General features: G+C 33.9%; 3 protein-coding genes across 4 annotated transcripts; 1 reads left to right on the forward strand and 2 right to left on the reverse strand.

Moving 5' to 3' along the window:
- Positions 1–3,354: 3,354 nt before the first annotated feature.
- Positions 3,355–13,476, reverse strand: LOC122606883 (IST1-like protein). 2 transcript variants are annotated; one of them, XM_043779767.1, is made up of 7 exons: positions 13,351–13,476; positions 13,075–13,140; positions 11,953–12,085; positions 11,738–11,841; positions 8,732–8,903; positions 8,232–8,372; positions 3,355–4,392 (listed from the first exon to the last, which is right to left on the reverse strand). In XM_043779767.1, the coding sequence occupies exons 2-7, from the start codon at positions 13,116–13,118 to the stop codon at positions 3,559–3,561; spliced, it is 1,428 nt and encodes a 475-aa protein (XP_043635702.1). In that variant the 5' UTR covers positions 13,119–13,140; positions 13,351–13,476; the 3' UTR covers positions 3,355–3,558. The 2 variants fall into 2 exon arrangements, with proteins under 2 accessions (XP_043635702.1, XP_043635703.1); XM_043779768.1 differs by lacking the exon at positions 13,351–13,476 and adding an exon at positions 13,272–13,311.
- A 2,882-nt stretch (positions 13,477–16,358) lies between these two features.
- On the forward strand, positions 16,359–17,952 carry LOC122608457 (transcription termination factor MTERF5, chloroplastic-like). The gene has a single exon (XM_043781565.1). It carries the CDS (start codon positions 16,385–16,387, stop codon positions 17,624–17,626), a length of 1,242 nt encoding a protein of 413 aa, XP_043637500.1. The 5' UTR covers positions 16,359–16,384; the 3' UTR covers positions 17,627–17,952.
- A 1,673-nt stretch (positions 17,953–19,625) lies between these two features.
- LOC122609098 (zinc finger CCCH domain-containing protein 39-like) lies at positions 19,626–21,146 on the reverse strand. Its single transcript, XM_043782159.1, has 2 exons — positions 20,462–21,146; positions 19,626–19,855 (listed from the first exon to the last, which is right to left on the reverse strand). The coding sequence occupies exons 1-2, from the start codon at positions 21,144–21,146 to the stop codon at positions 19,626–19,628; spliced, it is 915 nt and encodes a 304-aa protein (XP_043638094.1).
- Positions 21,147–21,869: the final 723 nt, after the last annotated feature.

The raw sequence follows: 21,869 nt of genomic DNA on the forward strand, positions 1-21,869 counted from the left end.
CAACAAACTTTTAAAATTTTTACATGGTTGACCCAAATCTTCAAAACTGGTTCTTTCTCATACTCAAATCTTCAAAACTGTTTCTCTCTAAAAAGAAAACCCAAAAATTTCAATAAAAAAAAGAGATTAGTGTCTGGTGATATAATGAACTATTCCTGATTGTTTATGCTATGTAATGACCTATTCGATTGTCTATGTAATGTAATGAACTCAGTATTCTGTTTATGTTATGTAAGCTACCGGGTAACCGCTTACGTGTAACAAGTTGATGCCACGTAATTCCATGTCAGATGCCACGTATAGTACATACAATAGACATTATGCTATAGTTCATTACATTTCATAGACTTTTATGAATTCCAGTGTCCAGTCTTCTTTTCCGACGAGTTTTTAACAAACTTCCGGCAACCATTTTCCGACGAACACCTTTAACTGCTAAATCCACAATATTTTCCAACTTCAATAATAATGATAATAATAATGTTGTTTTAAAAAATAAATAATAATAATAATAATAATAATAATAATAATAATAATAATAATAATAATAATAATAATAATAATAACAACAGTAGGTAGTACTCTAATACCAGGCATCCATCCAATTCCATCCGTTCAAATACTACTTACTATATATACAATATATACATCGTGCTGCAAATCCTGATAGGTGATAACCGAGAGTGGCGGTGGTTTGGAAATGATATTTATATAAAGAATTTCGATTTCTTTTGAACCCATCTCTCCATTTACCTTCAAGATCTATATCTATAATATACCCATCCATATCTATGTATATGTCGGCTGAGAATAGTGGCGGCTGAGGGTGGTGGGGGCTGGAAGCGGTGGTGGTTGGGAAAGGACAACAACAGGTTGATCCACCACCATCACGATGGTGATGGGTAAGTGGGTAACAACGACCCAATGATTCAAGATCTGTTTCAAAACTGCAGTGATGGGAAATGGCCGCCGGAGGTGTTCCGGAATATCTCTTTCATCCCTAACTCAGTCCGTCGATCCTTACACCCTTGCTCCGACTCGGGTTTTTTAGTGGTTCATAGTTTGTGTGTGTGTGTGTGTTTTGATGTATCGATGTCTCTTTGAAGCAATATTTCGCTTTAACAAAAAATATAATTGCCACGTGTGAAAATAGAGTTGACTAAGCATCTTAAATTTGGTCAATCTTTAATAAAATCGAAGTAGTGACTGAAACTGGTTGTTCAGCCGGTAATATACATCGATTCAACCAAATAAACGAGTTCATTGCATAACATAACCACCCGAGTAAATCATTACATAACATAGACATTCATAGATAGTTAATTACATTCTCAGGCACTAATCCCAAAAAAAAAGAAGATTTTTCTAAAAAAAATTTCAACAATTATATACATGTTGTAGTAGAAAACGTTTGATTCAGTAATTTGTCTCATTTGGTTGAAAATCTGGTAGATAATCAGAAATTTGTCAAAATAATAGTTGACTAATTCAATATTTACATTATCAATTTCAAACTCACATTCCTAAGTCAGGTAAAAAATATCTTATACACTTAATCATGTACAAAAAAAGTGTGTGGGTAAACTTAATCAATAAAAAATTATAATGAGCAAACTTGTACAAATGAGAAAGTACATTGATCTTCCCGTGATTAATCACTTTCCTTATTAATCAAAAAATATATTTAATGTGTATTAATCAACTTAACAATTTTTATATTTAAATGAATAATTAATACATATTTTTATATTTTAGAAAAGTTGGACTTCATTAAGTGTTGCATTGAATGTTTATTAAGTGTTGCATTGAATGTTTCTTAACTAGTGCAGTATGACCATTAGTTAGCATCATGTAATTTTGAAAGAATTGAAAATGAAGACAAGAAGAATGGTTTAGGGATGGAGAGATTAAAAGGACCAATTAGAAAAACAAAATTCCGAGTTGTGAGAGGGTTTAGTGTATCATCTTGTCGACATTCATTCTATTGATTAATTGACCGTATTAGTATGTACTTGCTAATTAATTAAGACTAATTGATTAAAAAGGGGTTTCCATTATAATTCACTGGGATTTGCTAGCATTTCTTGAACAAGAATGAACTTCCAAAAAAATCGTGCTCCAAAGTTTTTAAATGTATATTTTCGGTCCAAATACGAAAATGCAGACATTAAGTCCAACGTTTGATATCGTCACTTCCCTACTATTAAAGGACGTCATATGATGATTTAATTAGCTGTTGTATTTCCCGCTTTAGTTTTAGGGAAATGCTAAATACAAAGGCTGTATTTAACGTGCATAAAAAAACTTGTACCTTTCATATTAAAAGTCCGCCTCCTGATTTTCATAGTAAATGTACAAACAATTTATGCACCTTAAACACAGCCCTAAGAGCTGTATTTAGCAAACCCCTTAGTTTTAACCTACATCTTTTTTCTTTTCTTTTCTCCAGAAAAATGAAGAGAATATTTAACAAACACTTGACCAAATTTGGGTTGTAAAAACCAATTTAAAATATGACAATTCATTTAAAAAATATTTAAAAAATTTGATATGCGAGTATTAGTTATGGAACAAACTTATATTCATTATATTCCCATATTTTAATTAGGATGAATTGGTATTTGAGAGGAATTCAGATCTTGGAGTATTTTTTCCATAAGTTAAAAACAAAGAATTTCCCAAGTTTTCTAATTTGCAATATTATATATCTTGTGTTGATTTTGCTTTCATACTGCGATTTTTATTTTTTAATTGTGATTTTGTTGGTTTTTTGTGAAATTCAAATAAACTTGGATAAATTGAGAATGGCTATGTTTATAAAACTTTGAGTACTCAACTACTGATGTTAAAAATTTGTCATGATTTGTTTGGCATGATCCAGCAATTTAAATTAAAACTTATGATAATTTGTTAGAAGGCAATTACGAATCAAAAATTAACTTATTTTAACCTGAAATTAAAGGGACACTTGCTATTCAAAGATGTGTAATGTATCGATAAAGAGGGCCTCGTGTTGATTAACAATTCTGATTTGACATGCAATCAAAAACTGATGAATAATTTTGGATCAACAACCAAACGAAACCTCACAAAAACAGAAAAATTTATGTAGACCAAAATGGGTGCCATATTCTGCATATCAAACATTCGCGCAGAGTATGCATATGATCTTAGATTTGACTTAAAAGATCAGCCCGATTCAAAAGGGTAATTTACGTATTTATATTTCTAATTAAGCAAAAAGGAAAAAAGAAAAAAGCTATTTTACGTTCACGGAACTTCCTCGGCTAGAATCAAGAGTCTGCTTTATATGATTATATCAACTTTATAAGTTGCGCAAAAAAAAATAACAAATAAAGGAAAAACAGCTTAACACAGATTCAACAATCTTACTCATATAGTACAGATATTTATAAGACGACGATATATGCAACCCCTTAATGCGATATTTAACCAAAACATAATCCACAAGATGAAGCAGAACAAGTTGAAATATCGCTTTACACAACCAATAAAACCGAGGAAACAAGACATATAAGAACACCATAATGACAATGCTCAATGGCCATCATTGGAACGTGAATTATCAGCAAAAGATGAATCACGTGATAACTCACCAGGGCCCCGTGAAGTAAACAAATTTGGATATGACATAAAACCATCATCCATTGATGGCAACCTTTGAGGCTGATGAGAGGTCATCGATTGTGTAGGACTTGAAGAGTTGTGAACCGAGTCTTGATGGTCAAGATTAGACTTTTCGGGTGTAATAGGTTCATGGTTGACTGTAGAAAATGGGTTCTCGTTGGTCTCATACATGTTCTGTTTCCTGACGAGTTCGCTGATTCGAACCTGGGCAAGGCTAGCAGCTGCCCGCGCTGCTGCTGCCGCACGTTCAGCACTTTCTGCAGCAGCTTGGGCAGCAACCAATACATCTTGTAAATCATCTTTGATGCCAGTTCTGGTTCTAAGAAGCTGATTGTTTTCTTTCACTGTGGAAGTCTGCAAGTCATGATCAACCGTAGTTTTAGTTTGGGGAGATGGACTACTTTCTTTCACCATAAAGGTTTCAGATGGTGGAGAAATGAATGGCAAAAACTGTTTCTCCTCATTTTCCTTGGGTGTTGATTTCTCTAATATATTATCTGCTTCATCGTTAAGATCAGATAAAGCAGAGGGCGGAAATGGAAGCATTTCGGGTCTGGAAACGGATTCTGAAGGAGCAGTAGGTTGCACTAATGAATTGGGAACCTCGGGAAGATCTAGCATGTCGTATTCTTCATCAGAATCCGATTGTTCATTATGAATACCTTCAGAAGTTGTGTGTACTGGTTCCTCAAACTTTTCTTCTGGAAGAGGCAATTTTGGGCTCGCAAGTTGTGTGGGGCCGTTCTGCAAACATATGAAGGAAGATATGGTTTAGCATTGTTGCCAAGTTAGAGGTGGTAGTTTTGACTCATTCTCTTATAAATGGGTCACACTTTGATAAGGGGTAGTTCCAAATGGGAATTAAACAATTTAGCTGAAAGCGAAACGAGTTTTAAATCAGCCTAAGTAAAACTTTAACGCTTCCAGACTCCTAAATATTACTAATAATATCAACATAGTCTTTGTATTCACTTGTACAACAACAACAGTACCCAATCCCATAGTTGTCAAAAGGCGAGCGCTTCTTGTGCCTAGGTGCAAAGCGCAGGCGTGGCCCAACATTGTTTATCTTTTCTTTATAAACTAAGGTTCGAATTTTGATGTTTATCTTTTCTTTTCTTTCGTATTGTTTATTAATTGTGTGATACAAATAATTATTATAATTATTCTTTTCTTATTCCCTATATATATCGCATATATATTTATCCTTTGTGTGTAAACACTAAACAGGTTTCTATTAGGGGTTTTCCATAGTTTTTATAGTAATATGTATATAGAAACTGATTTTCATAGGGTTTGTATTCTTTCATTGAGGGCTGTAGAAACCAGATTCTATATACTATAGTAGGCTAGTAGCGTATGTTTTCGTTGTTTAGTTGTTTTTTTTATTTTTTATATCCATATACTTTAGTAATGTAGGTTTTCGTTTTTCAATTTATGAACAATTTGTTTGTAGGTTTTTGGTAACAATTTATGGGTTTTTGAATAGTACTTAGCAATTGAATGACATTTGATTTGTTTTGCTTAGGTGCTTTTTTTTTCCCAGGCCCTGCGCTTTTTTGCTCCTCTCGCCTTCGCCCCATTTGGGGTCTTTGCGCATTGAGTTCGCCTTTTCTTTTGACAACTATTCCCAATCTCGGCATAAGCGGGGTATGAGGGAGGTGTGATATAGACAGTCTTACCTCTACTCAAAGGTAACCTACCCCTGTGTAGATCTTCGTATTCACTTATAAAACAAAAATTTTTAACGCTAAAAGGAAAAGAGACAAAAAACAACAAAAAGAAAAAATGAAAGAAAATGCAAAGGGTTTGTGGATTAATAGAATCCCAGACGTTTTGTCCAAGACTAAAAGCAGCCCCACTTAGACAAAACCTATTTTGATTTAGTACACAGCAGGACCAAGTCATTCATCTATCCACCATTCAAGTCTGAGCCAAATCAAAAACCGCTATGCTAATTGTAAATGAAATTAAAAGTCTACTAGTTGTGAATCAAATCAAGGACCGCTATACAGCCTTTTTCCAAAAAACAAAATTGCTGTACTATTTACACAACATTGTGGATTTGGACATACATAAATAGATTAAACATCTTAATCTTCTATAAGCCACAATTATTCCATTAAATCAGTAATCGCAAGAGTGTCGGAATGGATTTAGAACAAGTTCTCGAAAGGGCATACCTAATGGTCCAGTTAGAGAGTTAGATTACAAATCCAGTTAGTTTTGGATTAAACATGTCTTCTACTTGAAGCAGGTTTGGTTTCTGCATTAATTTGGTTTAGGCAAGCTATTCTCAGTACATTGTATGGATTTGTTATGTTTTAGGGTTAATAATATTATAAACAGTTCATACAATAATTGTTTTAACCACTTAATTTTCTTTTTGAATGAATTAACTTTGAAACCGTCATTGTTTTAATCACTTAACTTCTAATCAACATGGTAAAAGTACCTAACTTTAGTTGAAGTTAATGTTTTATCCAATTAAACCTTCGGCAGAATTTGGACTGACAATATTAAACCTGTAATAAGTAATAACCAACAATAAGTAATTAACTATATTGAAACCAATATATGGAATTGACAGATCAGTATCAGGTTAAACATGTAACATGAGTTTATGAAATGTGGGTTATTATGGGTCAAATATTGCCAACCTTAGTTCAGTTGAATGTATAAGTGGTAAAATCACCAACTCGCCTAAAATTTTAACATTTTGAATAAAAGTTAAGTTATTAAATTGATTATTAGACAAGTTGGTTTCACGTCATATATGTCATATGGATTTATGAATTGTGGGTTATTACGGGTTGAATATTGTCAACCCTGGTTCATTTGAAGGTTTAAGGGGTAAAAACACTAACTCTGCTAAAGTTAAATACTTTTACCATTTTGAATAAAAGTTAGGTGATTAGAAAGATAATGAATTTTAAAGTTAGATGATTAAATCATTTAAAAAAAAGGTAAATGGTTAAAACAATATTTGTTTCCAAGTTTAGGATTATATCATTCAAAAATAAAGGTAAGTGGTTAAAACGATTGGTATATCAAAGTTAGGTGATTAAAATGTTATTAACCCTATGTTTTACTGAAAAGCTTGGCCATCAAAAAGAACGAAAGGTATCACAAGAGCGTGGTCTTATTCTAAAAGTAATTCATTACAAAATAGCATAAAAAGTGTGAATAACTTTGAATCAACATGCCCACCAGAAAATCCATAAAAACAGAAAAGTTTCAACTAAGAAATTATGCAATACTCTGATACGTGCCTACATCTATCTGCATGGATTATATGGTGGCTACTGAAAGTCTTATTATTAATATTTAGTACGTATTATCATAAGTTACTTAATGTCAAGTAGGAACCTTTATTATTTAGTGTCTTATTATATAATATTATCTAATTATTATTTGGGTTAAGTCACTGGATTACCAATGTACTTCTCTTCATTCACATGGTTGCCCATTGAACTGAATTATTTAATATATATCACCCACATATTTTTCTAATTTTTACATGGTTAGCCAAGTGTTGACCTCATGACCTACAATAACAGGTTAAACTCTATTTTTACTTTTTCTTTTCCAGAACTTAATTAATTTCTGCTTCATCAACTTTTCCCGGCGAAAATTTCCTTAAATATTCCGCCAACCATGTTCTTTTGTTTCAAATTTAGGTCAAAACATTTAGGGATTTTCCTAAAAAAAGGTTATATACACAGAATATATCTACACAAAGACATTCCATTTCGGACGATACCCAAACTCAAACATTATCATCTCAATTAATTTAAAAAGAAAAAAAAAAAGATCTGCTGCTGTATGGCTAGATCCGAGCATAACCAAAAGAAACTCAGAAAAGTTGATTGGAAATCTTTTGACCTAAATTTGAAAAACTGCAAGGAAGGCGAACACGTGAACCTTAGGATTAGCGAGCTTAAAAAGTATCTGGAAACACGTGAACCTTTAGAGCAACCTGAGGAAGCATTTAAGAGGTCTTATATTTTGGTCAATAGTTGTCAAGATCGAAGTTACTTGTTCTTCTTTTCTTTTTTAGATGATTAGACAAGTGTTTTGTTGAAATAGAAGATGAACAGAAGTATAGATATAACTACCAAAAGCTTCGATTTGTGAAACCCCCAATTTCTATTATTAGGGTTCTTGAATAAAATATAATTTTCAAAAGAGAATCTTCTTGATGATGATGTTGTAATTCATAAATTCATCACTATGTGGACATATACTATATAGGTACAAAGGATGAGTTGTTCATCAAAATAAAATAACTTAATAAAAATAAATATATAAAAATTTAACCTGTTATAGGAGGTCATCAAGTCAAATAAGGGCAACCACGTAAAAAATTGAAAAGTATATGGGTGATACATATCAATAATCCAGTTCAATGGGCAACCATATAAATGAGAAAAAGTACATTAGTTATCCAGTGACTAAACCCTTATTATTTCCTAGTGTTTTGTTATTAGTCAAGAAGACTTAGTATAAGTCAGTTAAAAGTAATGGCATAGAAGTAGGAAAGTTATGGGCAAGTGTTATGTAACAATCAGAAAAAAGCTAACCAGTAAATCTTCATGTGGCTTCAGCAATTCAGTTTCTGATGCAGTAGGATCCCAATCAAGCTCATGCTCCTCTGCGATTTCCTTTAGCAGATTAAGCTTTACTTCAGGAGCTGGAGCACGGACGGATAGGTGTTCAATCAACTGTGATGGGAAATAAATAAATAAACTACAACAATTAGCCACCATAATTAATTATATTCCATCTAGAAGTTGTGACCGACCAAACCATCATAGATTATAAAAGTACAACACTTCAACTCAAGATGTCGAAAAATTAGAATGCAGCATTTCCCATTTTAGCAGACTTACAATCCAAATTATGCCCCCACCCATAGATAAAAAAAAAATAAACAAATAAATCCCAAAGCATTTATTTGTAACAGAATATCAGTTAAAAATTTTCACAAGTAAATATGTCAAATATTAGACTAATACAAACACTAGCGAGCAAAAACAGAAACTGCATGTGATAAAACATAAGATATGTAACTTGTAAACACCTGGCGATTAACACCACATTCTGGCATGAGTTCTGTAGCAGCAGCAACAAATTCTTTGCCATATTTACCAGCAAAAGCCATTTGAACCTGAATTAGTTCGGGAAGATCTGCACATCTCGGTGCAGCAAAACACAAGCTTGAAATTGCCTCTTTTAGGTCAAGAGGACATTCCCTGTATGTAAAAAATGCAGTGACTTTAACTTTTTAAGGAGTAAAGACTCTAGACGAATTATGAATTATTCAAGTCCTCTTAATTAACTCTGCCTCTTATCTGCCTTAAACAATAAAAAGAAAATCCTAACGGCCTCGGAGAGACACTATGTAAGATAACTGATCCCATACACATCAAATTGGCAAAGATGGCTGTACTAACAGAGTGGTTTTTCATATAAGTTACCACTTATTCAGATTTGATTGTTCCCTTGTGAGTACAGTACCCATCCCAGGAGATTCCACCAAAGATACCGTCACTTTGAATCTTTAAAAAGGTATAAGAAGGTTGATATAATTATAATATAACCAGAACAACTGGATTCCCATTAAAGGATTCTCCTAAGGTTTTCTCTCTCCAAGATATTTCAAACAGATATCTGATCCGTGTCAGGAAGTAGAAAGAAAGTAAAATAGGTCTAGGGTGGTTAAGTGTCAAGTTACAATAGTTATTTAATTATAATTGGTAATTACTTTGGGTACAAGTTAGGGCGACAGGTTAGCTTGCTTAAATAAGGCCATTAGGCCACCTTGTTTAGTGTGGAGTCTTTTATCAATTGTTCTTAGGAACTAGGGCTACTGGGGCATTAATCCAGGATAGGGAGGTACTGGAGCTATATCCAGATTATCAATAAAATTGTAACAGCCCTCTTCGGTCGGCTGTGTTCGTGTTAATTGCTAGTATTCGTTGTGTGTTTTCTGTTTATCTATCTGATACATATCGTATCAGAGCCCTCAATCCTCTAGACTGTGGGTTAGACAACAACATTTGTGAAATCGACAAAAAGTGCAATGGAGCAGTTAATGATATTCAAACAGGAAGGCACTGTTATTGATTACTACAGTTTGTTTCAAATATTATTTGATCAGGTTAGAAACATTGAAGAAATTTCTGAATTCTATGGTATATACCTATTCATCAATGGGCTAAACCTGAAATAAAGGAAATATTTGATGAGTGGCATTAATATAGCTGCACTCAGGTGAAAGATGCGAATCCATTGGCTTTAAAAATTGATTATAATGGCTTGCAAGATTCTTTCTCTCCATTTGATTCTAATTCTTCTTTTTATAACCGAAAATTGGAGTTTGATATTAATATCACTCTTGGGGAATTAATGAAAGATGATGAGTTTTTTGGGATGAAAATATTCAAGAGACAATTCCAGCAACTCAGCCGCAGGTTTGTTTGACTATTGCTACAGCAGAGTCTCCGTTTGTTGAGCCTGAGCCACGCATTTCATTTTCTTTAAAAGGGAGTTCTGTGTTTCGTGAGGCTGAAGCTAGCGGTAATGGGAGTGGGGATGCAGGTCTGAAAACTAATTTACCTCGTTTCAAGCTGATGTAAATGCTCGGTTTCAAGGATTGAAAGAAGCAGATTTAAAAAAATAACAAAGTTGTTTTTAGAAAAAGCGAGGAGCCTGATCATACAAAGTTGGAAAACTTCATCAAGCCTGAGAAGATGGCAGATGAGCCTTCCATGCAGGTTCAATTTGACTATGTTGATGCTCGGGTGGGATTAGTTTCACATCAACAGACTACAGCCACGTTGGAGTTAAAATTCGACACAAGAAGCAATGCTATATTTGGATATCCGTTGCAACTTATTGTGTTTTCTATTTTACTGCATTCCTCTGATCCACAAAAGGCAGCATTACACATCAAAATATGGGATCCGGGAATTACATTTGGCAAGTCTTCCAATCAACACCTTGAGGACAAGGTGTTTTTGGGGGCAGGAGTAATGATACATATCAGGAAGTAGAAAGAAAGTAAAGAAAGTCTAGGGTGGTTAATTGTCAAGTTACAATAGTTATTTAATTATAATTGGTAATTACTTTGGGTTACAAGTTAGGGCGACAGGTTAGCTTGCTTAAATAAGGCCATTAGGCCATCGTGTTTAGTGTGGAGTCTTTTATCAATTGTTCTTAGGAACTATGGCTACTGGGGCATTACTCCAGGATAGGGAGCTACTGGAGCTATATCCAGATTATCAATAAAATTGTAACAGCCGTCTTCGGTTGGCTGTGTTCGTGTTAATTGCTAGTATTAGTTGTGTGTTTTCTGTTTATTAATCTGATACATATCAATATCTAACACTAAAAATTCCTAATTAAATTTAAAAAACAAAACGTATACAATTTCAATTAGATTCACCTCTATGCTTAGTAAAACCCTACACTCTGTCTCACTCTATGTGGATTTATCCTCTTACCAAATATATTAATATATTAACTATCGATGTGATTGTATCATCAGAATGTTGTTGGTCCACCATAGAAATACTACTTCAATTCTTCAAAGGTCATTAAAAAATAGATGTTAACTTCAAGTTTCTCAAACTCTCCAAGCATTAGGCAACTCCTACCCTCCATAACCAAAATTTATAGGCATGAAACTTTTCCAAGCATTACAAATACTTGGTGCCATAACATGTGGCACATGAGAAGCTATCAAGTGTAATACGTACTACCTACATCTTATAGAAATAGTCCATTACCTCATACTTGCAAAATAGAAGACTTGTATACCTTGGACTGACTGGTATATAATGCATTACACAATATATCAATAAAAGTAGATCAGGAATGTGGGATTATCATCAAGCATTAATTACTCAATCTAGAACTTGAAGTCCATTAGAATGTCATCTCCTTAGATTAAAAATAGGTTTTTAAGCATATAGTTCTCCTAATAACTAGATTTCGGCATTGACATGACATCTGCCCATCAACGGTTAACAGGATCCAAATTATTAATCAGACAATAAAGAGAGAAATATAGAATAAAACCAACCTTTGAGATTCAATAATTGGAAGACGGACAACAACAAGCTCACAAAACAACTCAATGATTTCTTGCGCTGCCATCATTTTTTCTTCCCTTATAATATGTTCAACCTATATAAAATACATTAACCAAATGACAATGAAACTATTATGTTCTATATTGCAGGGAAAACAGCTGAACAATTATAACACAATAAGAAGAAAGAAACAATTTGATTATACCCGAATTCGAGCAGTAGCTTCTTGGCCGGTCTCAAGAAGTTTCGCGATATCACGGCGCATCTGCTTTATGTGAATCTCTCTACGATTCCTCAACAGCTTTATCCGCGGAATTGTCAATTTTAGAAGGGTTTTACTGTTTCCAACAATTAGCAAATTATGGTTACTTAAACATCACCATTAACCAAAAATAAAATAAACAAAATTGATTTTCTGCAACCCAAAGGAAGTTTTTCGAATAAGTCAGGTTCATCTTTAGGCTTTAGCTCATAACGAGATCACACTCATAATAACTTAAAAGTCACTAATCTCCAGGTTGTCTAAAAAACTCATGTTTCCATCTATTAATTCAAAATTTAAGAAGCAACGCTTAATTCCAGCCAACCCCCGCAAACACACATGATACCACCCAAAGCCCGTGAATTGAGATGTAAAAATCAAGCTCACTCACCGTAGATGGCTATCCACCCAACTAAACATCCTCACCAACAGATTTTCCTAATAAATCATGTTCTACCTATGTTGAGCTCGGTGGTCAAAACTGTGATACTTTTTTTTTTTTTGGAACATCAAAACTGTAATACTTGTAAAGGTAACTTTCATAATAAAGGTAACATAATTACGGAATTTCCCAATTAGTAGAATGTAACATGTCTGTAAAGAAAAACGGGGATATAAGCTTAATTTTAAACAAAAAAGCGTTCTTATCTTCTACTAGCAATTGGGAAATTTGGGTTATTATGCTATAGCTTTTTCTAACACTTATGTAACTATGTAACTAGAATTTAACCCACAATTGTTTTCTTGTTCAAAGCAATTTTACGTGTAGGAAATTTGTATCACTATGATAACCAATAATAAAATCTAATTTTTCTTATTATCAAACAATGCAAAAATTTTAAGCTTTAATTTGAGGTAATAAATGCTACATACTTCAATTTTCAATACCACAGCAAATTTCAAATCCGTGCATTAGGCGTTTAACTACAAGCTTGTAAAACCAACTACTAACAACTAACGTTTGCCGTTGCAATATATATATAATATATTCATAAAAAATAACAGAATTGAAAATAACAAACAGGCAGTATCAATACACTAATAAAGGAAATTAAATAGCAGTACCATTTAGAAGCCTTGAAAGAACCCTTGCTGAAGAAAGAATCCATCTTTGATGAGCCTTCGATTTATCTGATTTAAAAGTTTGCAACAGATTATTTATTTATTTATAAATAATACCGTATATAAATAAAAACACAGGATCAATTTACAACTATAATTGTCTGATCGACATATAAGAACTGTATATATGTGGTACACACCTGACCTACTCCATTATCAATAATTATTATATATTTATTTATTTATACGCGATATAGATATAGATATAGAATTATATACATTAAAGAATTAGATGATGACTCGTCTATCTATTCCTCCTAACTTAAGAGGGAAGGAACAATGGTTTAGTTCTTCGTAGGTTCCAAACACGAAAGTTTGACAGATAAATTGAGGTTTTGGGATTTTAGAATTTTCTGTTTTTTTTTTGTTTGTTTTTATAAATTAATTAAATTAATTAAGACCGTGAAACTTGGATGGAAGAAAACATCGTTGAGGCGATTTTAATTGCCAATTTACACAACTACCCTTAATACCCTTTATTGTTATTTTGACTAGGGATTATGGTACTTAAGGGTAACAAATGTAAGCCGCCACCTACACAACCACTGTCGTCATCCTCTGTCAAAATTCTCCCCTTTTTACCCCTTGTAAACCAACCTTGTTGGATCTTGATAGAGGTGGGGATGAGATGTTTGGATCTTTATGGTTAACGATAATGGGGTGATCATAACACAGTCCGATTTGGGGGTTAAGGTTTGTCACCATCAAAAAATAAAAGAAATTAAATTAATTTGATTTTAGGAACAAGATTTGGGATTTGTTCTCGAATAGGATGCAGTGGGACCATAGCTACGTACAATGCATATATAAATGTATATATACATCATTCTATATCTAGTTTCAAAGTTTAGAAATGGAAGTTATATCATTATTATTGAATCGTGTTCAAAAATCAATAAATGTATATATGTATCTATCTATATCTAGTTTTGTATTGTGTTTGGGATTGAAGTTAGACATTGAGTTACATTTTCACATTTGCTTTCCAGAAAAAATTATTGTTACCGAAGATAGTGTCGGAAATTAACTGGAGAAGATGACTGAAGTATAAAGTCGTCGGAGTAACACGGTGCCATAATCCCTTTTGACTATTGTTTTTAGGAGAAGTGGTAAATCAAGAGCAAATAATTAGTCATTCAAAGCAATATATGTTGTAGTTAGATGTAATTGTATAAATTATCACCACCTTTGTGTTAAGAAAGACATTCATCAATGATATCGATGTTATTATATTAAAAGTCATTTAAAAATCTTAAAGTAAGAAATTGTTATAAATGAGAGATTTCTACCAAGTGGTACTATGTAATTGGTTAGAAAAAAAAAAGGTAAGAAAGTAGCTTATAAGCATAAATGGACAACTAAAACTAGACACTAAAACAACAAAAAAAAAAAAAAAAAAAAAAGAAGACGACTCTAAATTTCCTAATGGGTGATATAAGACCAAAAGGCTTCGAGGGAACGACTTGTGACGTGTGTCGCCTAACTCTCGATAGTCTTCTAAGGTCTTCTCATTTTACCACTCTTATCAATCCCTATCAAAAGTATTGATGTGCTAGCATAATCTTATGTCCAAGGTTTGGATTTTGATTACATCTTTTTCTTCCTTTAACCCTAAATTTCTTTCTGTTTAAATAAAATTAGTGTGTCAATTCAAACATATACTACATACATATAAAAGTCAGTGCTCCCATGGAATTAAGTTATCATTTTGGGGCAAGAAATAAATCTTCTTTATGGATTCTTGGTTGTGCAAAAAGTATGAGGATGTAGCGTATAAGCACACTCACAAAAACCATAGTTGGTCTTGTCTTTTGAACGAGTTGAAAAAGATGACCATATGGAGGTTGGATTTGGTATTAGGGCACCAAGGGAGGAAACGATCAAATAATATTTTGGAATTCAACGTTTAGTGTTTATTAAAGGGAAAAACTGCCAATGTGGTTATAAAGGAGTAAGATCAGGGCCGGCTCAGAGGGGGTGCAAGGGTGCAACCGAGTCGGACCCACATTCTCTGAGGGCCTACTAATATATTTGAAAGGAAAATACTTATAGGGTAGAAGCTTTAATGGAGTTTGCAGCTTTAAAGTTCAAACAAAGAAGACGATGATATGAAATAATATATTCTTATATATAGTTACAACTTTAAACCTCTAACAATATAATTTATCCAACTGTATAACTATTTTTATTTCGTAGTGTAATATACTAATGTAGTAACGTACAATCTTTTCAACAAACCGATAGATCTCCAAATTTTTATATCCTGAAATTGTTTTAAAGTCTGTATGTTTCAATTCTACGAGTATTTTTTCTTTATAATTTGATGTTTGAGTTTATGAATGTTATACTTTTCTTTAGATGTTAAAGACATTATTGTTATAATATTATATTTTTAAATTTTTTATTTATCAACTATTTTAGGGGTCCATTTTATATTTTCGAACCGGGTTCTGAAAGTCTTTTAAATTCTCAGAGACGGCACTGAGTAAGACCTCACTACGTGTAAAGTCAATTTGGTCAAAACCTCCCATATGTGCCCTAAAACAAGCATCCATTTTCAGACCCTCAAATAAACAGGGGCATTCACGTTATATCCCGCACCACGAAAAATTTGTTTAGCTTCTATATTAAAAATACGTAACAAATTTAGAACATTTTCATACAATTAGCACTAAACAAATATAGATATTGTGCCACCCTTGTCTTTCCTTCCCGTAGCACTAAAAAGGGTAATTGGATAGAAACCCCCGATTCAATGTACCATTTGGTATCCATTAATCTCCCAGACAGACTAGTGTCCAGGTGATTCTCAACCACTTAATAATACCTGATTATCTCAAGTTTGTTTTTGGCAAGACTTGAACCTAATGGAATCGACGAGTGTTTACGGTAGTGAGTGGTGGAACGACTCACTTAGACAAACACGTGGAACAAGAAACAAGGTAGGCAAAAACTATAATTTGCATCAGAATAATATTTTTTGAGTGAGTTGTGAAAATGCTAACAAAATTTGAGAGAGTGTTGAGTTAGTGGTGGATTTGAGAAACACAACGTAATTGATTGGAAGTGAGTAATAAATGAGTGGTGAATGACAAGGTTGCCATCACCCTAAAGACCTCCCCTCCAAGGTGACGACTGACGGCCACTAAGCTATTAGCCAATAGTTCCTGTTAATTACAATCCAGCCACTCTTGAAGTCATTTTGTTTTGCATTTCGAAAACCCAAGATGGTTTTCTAGAAGAGAAGGGTTTAATGGCATTTCGTTGCTGTAATCCAGAAACTGTTTACAGAATGCTGGCCTTTAAAGGCAGGCACCGGCTGCTTAATGGCAGCTTGTTTTCAGCCTCAATCTCAAACAATAACAATGGAGGTCTGTTTGTGTCATCACAAATTCTACATCTTTCTCCTTTTTCATCTTCCAACAATCAAGATTCTGGTGTAGCAAAAGCCGAATTCTTAGTGGATTTCTTGATTGTTTCAGTTGGGTTTACAAAGGAAGCAGCCATCTCTATTTCCAGAAAGGTACCTCTTCGCAGATTCACTAAAAGTCCTCAATTAGTTATTAATATATTCAAAGATTGTGGTTTAAACAATACCCATATCAAACAAATCATTTCTTGTGTTCCAAAGATTTTAAATTGTAGACCTCACCAAACTTTAGAACCCAAGTTTAGGGCTTTTCGAGATTATGGGTTTTCGGGAAGTGATATAGTTGAGTTAATAAAGGGGAATCCGAGTGTTCTCAGGTTCGGGTTGAGTACACGAATCGTTCCTGTTGTTGAATTCGTTAGAAGATTTGTAGGAAGTAATGAAGAACTCATTCAAGCTATAAATAAATCAAAAAGGTTGTTTATGATTTTAGGACCGGCTCAATTACAGAACGTATTAGCCAATGTGTCGAGTATGCAGGTTCGAGGGTTATCTAATAAGCAAATTGTATATTTCATTACCAAATTCCCTCAAGGTGCCCAATTGTATCCATCACATTTTAAGAGTCGATTGGTTTGGATTGTACAAGAACTAGGAATCCCTGACAACTCCCCGATGTTCATTTATGCCTTGCACGCAACTATTGGAAGTAAAGAATCGACTTTAGTGAAGAAGATTGATATTCTTAGGAGCTATAAATGGTCTGAAGATGAAATAGCTACGTTTGTGGCGTCTCATCCTAAATATTTTTCCTACTCTGAAGATAAAATTCATCAAGGGTTGAACTTTTTCATGAAGGAACTCGGGTATGCACCAGCTCACTTGGCGGCCTATAATTATCTGTTGGGTTTGAGTTTGCAAAAAAGGGTGAAACCGAGATATAAAGTTCTAGAAATCTTGAAAGAACATAAGCTAGTTGATAGGAAACCATCTCTTGCTTCACTTACAGTATATCCAGAACCCAAATTTCTGAAGTTTTTGAAACGCTTTGAGGATGAGTTGCCTGGTTTGGTTAAAACTTACACCAATAGCATCAGGAAGACACAAAGCGAAAAGGATGTTTGACAAGTGAATTCGTCAGGGCATGATGCGATTTTAGGTAGACCAACAGTACTTTTCCTATTTAGCTGGTAAATTACATCAATTAGTACCCGATTGACTCTTAAAATTGAGACAAAGAACGTTGTATTTCCAGCTGCAAATGGCCGGGCTGCTTGTTCTTTGCAAAGGTGAGGTCTGTGTTGTTTTGCTTAATCTTGGTTTAACTTTTCAAAGAGCTGTTTAGAACTAAGTGTTGGCACACCAACGCAATCTTTGTCTAATGCATTTATTTTTATATTTAACATCACCATGTTATATTTTTCAGCACATCTGTTTGATGAATTGTATTATGACCAGTCTATTAAATATCTGTTTTTAAGAAAATATATACAGTACTCAGTCACCATATCTTTAATAATGATGAAGTTTTCAAAGGGTGTTTATACGTGTAGATGTAACGATACAACCCATCATAATATCCCAATATCAGACTCCAGGCAGGCCCCGGCTATTTGAACTTGTGAGGTCCAAGGACCTTCAGTTGTTTCTCATGTTCTACCGTACACCATCACTACCCTACGATGCCCCCGCCCACCAAAAGTAATCCTCTCAACCTTTAATGGTATGGATCCGCCAGATTAACTACTACTGTATCCCTGAAAACCAATGACTTGACCTCACTGCCTTTTATTTCCGACTAAGTTCTATGCTGGGACAAACACCTCTCCTGGAACAATGTACGGGGTACGTGGCCGGCTTTGAAACAGGCTCTTGAACTACGTTTTAGCCTGTCAACTTATGAGAACCATGAAGCCAATTTGTACAAACTCAAGCAAACACACTATAATCATCAATTAATGACTTTGTTTTTCGTTGATCAGAACTTGGATTATTACCTGGTTTACTTTTGGAACATAATGAAAAAACTTGGATTATCACCAATTAATCATCAATTAATGACTTGTTACTCTTGTAGCAATAGACTCAAAAGAGTTAAGCATCTGATGCTTCAAAGATATGATATATTATCATTCAATAGTCATTAGTTAAGAAGGGGGTTTTTCAATATACAAGTCTAAACCTTCTAGGTAATTGTAGTTAAAACCAAAGTCAAACCACATAACCCTGCATGTATTTTGAGTAACTGGTTACGATATAATATTATTATCTGGTTTACTTTTGGAACATAATGAAAAAACTGTCAAAACCAGAATATATAGCTTCCCTGCTTTGACCTCCATTCATAATCGTTCAATCATATTGTTACTTCTAGTATCTGTTACCTCACAGCGAGATTTAGTTTTTACAAAATTAAAATCATATGAATAAAAACTCAAAGAAGTGACTATTCCTGTATCAGCCGTCTCATATTGTCACCCCTACTCAGATTGACCTTCTTGCTTTTATTTCCATTTTAATCGGCATTCCATAAGGAATTGCTTTGGTCTTCACCAGAAACCATTTATTTTGTAAGAACAACATACTTTGTCTAATCTCCTTCCTTTCTTACATGTTTTTGCATAAGGAGAGGACATTGTGACATGGCGATTCTATATACAACGTGTAGTAGTCTGTCTTTCCATGAATTTGTGCAGATAACTCACTTTAATACGATGTGTGGTTTACGGAAAAAACAAAAGATGCAAATGGTTTACGGAAAAAACAAACCGACGGTTCAAAATTTTGATTTCAATCCAACCAATCCGTCTAGATTCCTCGGTTTAAATGGTTTAGCCGGTTTGGACCAAATCATGCACATTCCTACTATCAACTATGCTGACAGCCGAAAGCATCTCTTTCTCTAAAATGAGATTGACTTCTAATTTGAAAAAAAATAGTAGCAGCGATAGACATGTATAAGAGTTTCATCCCACTTTTGGGATGAACAAAAGCTTCCAAGTCTAAAATTGCTAGAAAAAACAACATAAATAAAAAGATACCAACAAAAAAAAATCAAGTTCTATATAGAATCCGATCAGTCCGTTTGTCTTTTGAAAGGATATCAGGCACATAGTTGATGCGCTTAGATCGACTCATCTTCTTCATCATCAATCCAGTCTCCATATATGCGATTCATCTTCCTATTTGCTAATTTCAAGAAACCTCTTCCTATATGTTGTTGCATGGGAACATCAATGGCCACTGGCACGACAAAGGAATTGTGAACTGTGTTTGTTGCAACTGAAGGGTACCTGCCAACATCCACACGTCCCGCTGGTGTATTTGGTCCCGAGAAATGGATAAAAAGAAGTCCTGAAGTTAATAGAGCTTCAAAAGGCGCATTTAAGGATAGCTCATGTTACAACGCTATGACGTATACGAGATTCATGGTGCACGTGTAATATAATTTCAAATTGACAAAAACGAATAAAACACACATATAGAAATCGAATGATGATATTAACTGAGCCTTATAAATTCCGTAAACAATCAATTTAATGCACTTTAGTTTGCCTTTTCTAACACAAATCACACAGTATTACAATTTAAGCCGTTCTTAATTTTGTGGGTCATTTCTCTTATCACAACATGTTCACTTTTTGTAGGTAAATACCATTACCATTAAAAGCATGTTAACTATTTCTTGCATCTCTAGGCATGCTTCGCAGCATAACAAGAATTTAAGTTAACCACGATTTTTAGAGATAGGTGAATCTGATAAAAGGGTTATATACATAAACCTAACAATAAAGGTAATCGATGTACAAAAGTTTCTGCCTTTCTATACATAAAAATGGCCCGATAACCCATGTTATTGCTTAATGTGTCCAGCTTTCCATTATGTGTCATAAACTATTATATGATTTGAGTTGAAATATATATGTATGGACTAAGAAGACGTGAAGAAAGGATAAATACCTGCATGTATGCTTTGGCTAGTTGTTTCCCATTTGCCACAAGTTCCAGGCTTCCAAATATTAGTCTTCTGAGAAACATCTTGACCAGTGTTTACAACACTAACAACACGTTCACCAGCATCAATTTGACTTTGACCACGGTCAACCATAGTCTGAATGCTGATCATAGAAGTTTCTCTTGTTCTTTCGGTATCCATGGTTGTATCAGCCCTAAACTTAGCAGGCCTTTCATGGCTAAAATTACACTTATCTCCATACGGGCATTCATTCCTGTAATAAAACTTTTTACAAATCCCCCTTTGCTGAATCCATCTATCCTCATCATTATAATGCAAACCTCCATTTCCACCTTTACTATCCTTCACGAGTTCGTGCCAATTCGGTGGTGGATCACGTAAATCGCTAGAGCCATGAGCGAAACTACAGCCGTCCCCATTACCACATATTCCATCAAGAAACCTTTGACACATTCGCGTCTTGAAGAATATGTTGCCGTTTCCTACTTTATTCACAGGGAGGTTGGACCTTTGACTTACGGTGGTCAAAGGTTTTGACTTTTGATGGTTTACGCTTTCTTGGTTTCTTGATCTCTTGTTTGAGTTATCAAACTGAGAGTTAAATGCATTTTGTTTAGGGAAGAGTTCACTTCCACCATTGTTGCCACCACCTTTAAAAGGGTGTTGCATTATTAATATGTAATATTTGGATAATAAAGAAAAGAAAACAAACAGTAAAAGATTGTTTGCTGCTTGTGCGTGTGGTTGTACAAAAAACAAGGAGGGGTCGTCTTTTTGGCTGCTCCTCTTACTCTCGATCCTTTACGATTTTTTTTTTTTTTTTTTTTTGCGGCTGCCAACTTTTGCGCCTCTTTCTTTCGCGAAGAACAAAAACCCCAAGTGAGGGTTTTCCTTTTGGCGGCTGCCAACCTCACGAGACACCACTTTTTTTGTGATGGGGAATGATTTGCTAATTGCTATGCACAAGGAGTATATAAGCATATGACTTCGATGCCCCTAATTTTATTTTTATTAAACTCCCTTTCACTTATAAACTTTGACTTTGAATTGTATATTACTTAGTCCATATACGGAGTACTAATTATTTCAACCCCGTTATATCCCCTTCTAGTATTCACATTATCTGCGGCATCATCATCATGGATTAAACAATTATGTTTTATGAAAGATGACAAAGTTTGCAAATCAAATATTATTGTTTTATGAATGATTTTATCTACATCAATCCGTTACACTAAAAGAAAATTGATTATTAATAAGAAGAAAGAAGAGGAAAATTATATATCAATAGATAGATATAAATGAAGATAGATGTAAATGGATGTATATATTACATATAGATAAACGTATGTATGGATATAGGAATAGATAGAGGTGTGTGTATGTGTATAT

Source organism: Erigeron canadensis, chromosome 7 (assembly GCF_010389155.1).
Source record: "Erigeron canadensis isolate Cc75 chromosome 7, C_canadensis_v1, whole genome shotgun sequence".
NCBI lineage: Eukaryota > Viridiplantae > Streptophyta > Magnoliopsida > Asterales > Asteraceae > Erigeron > Erigeron canadensis.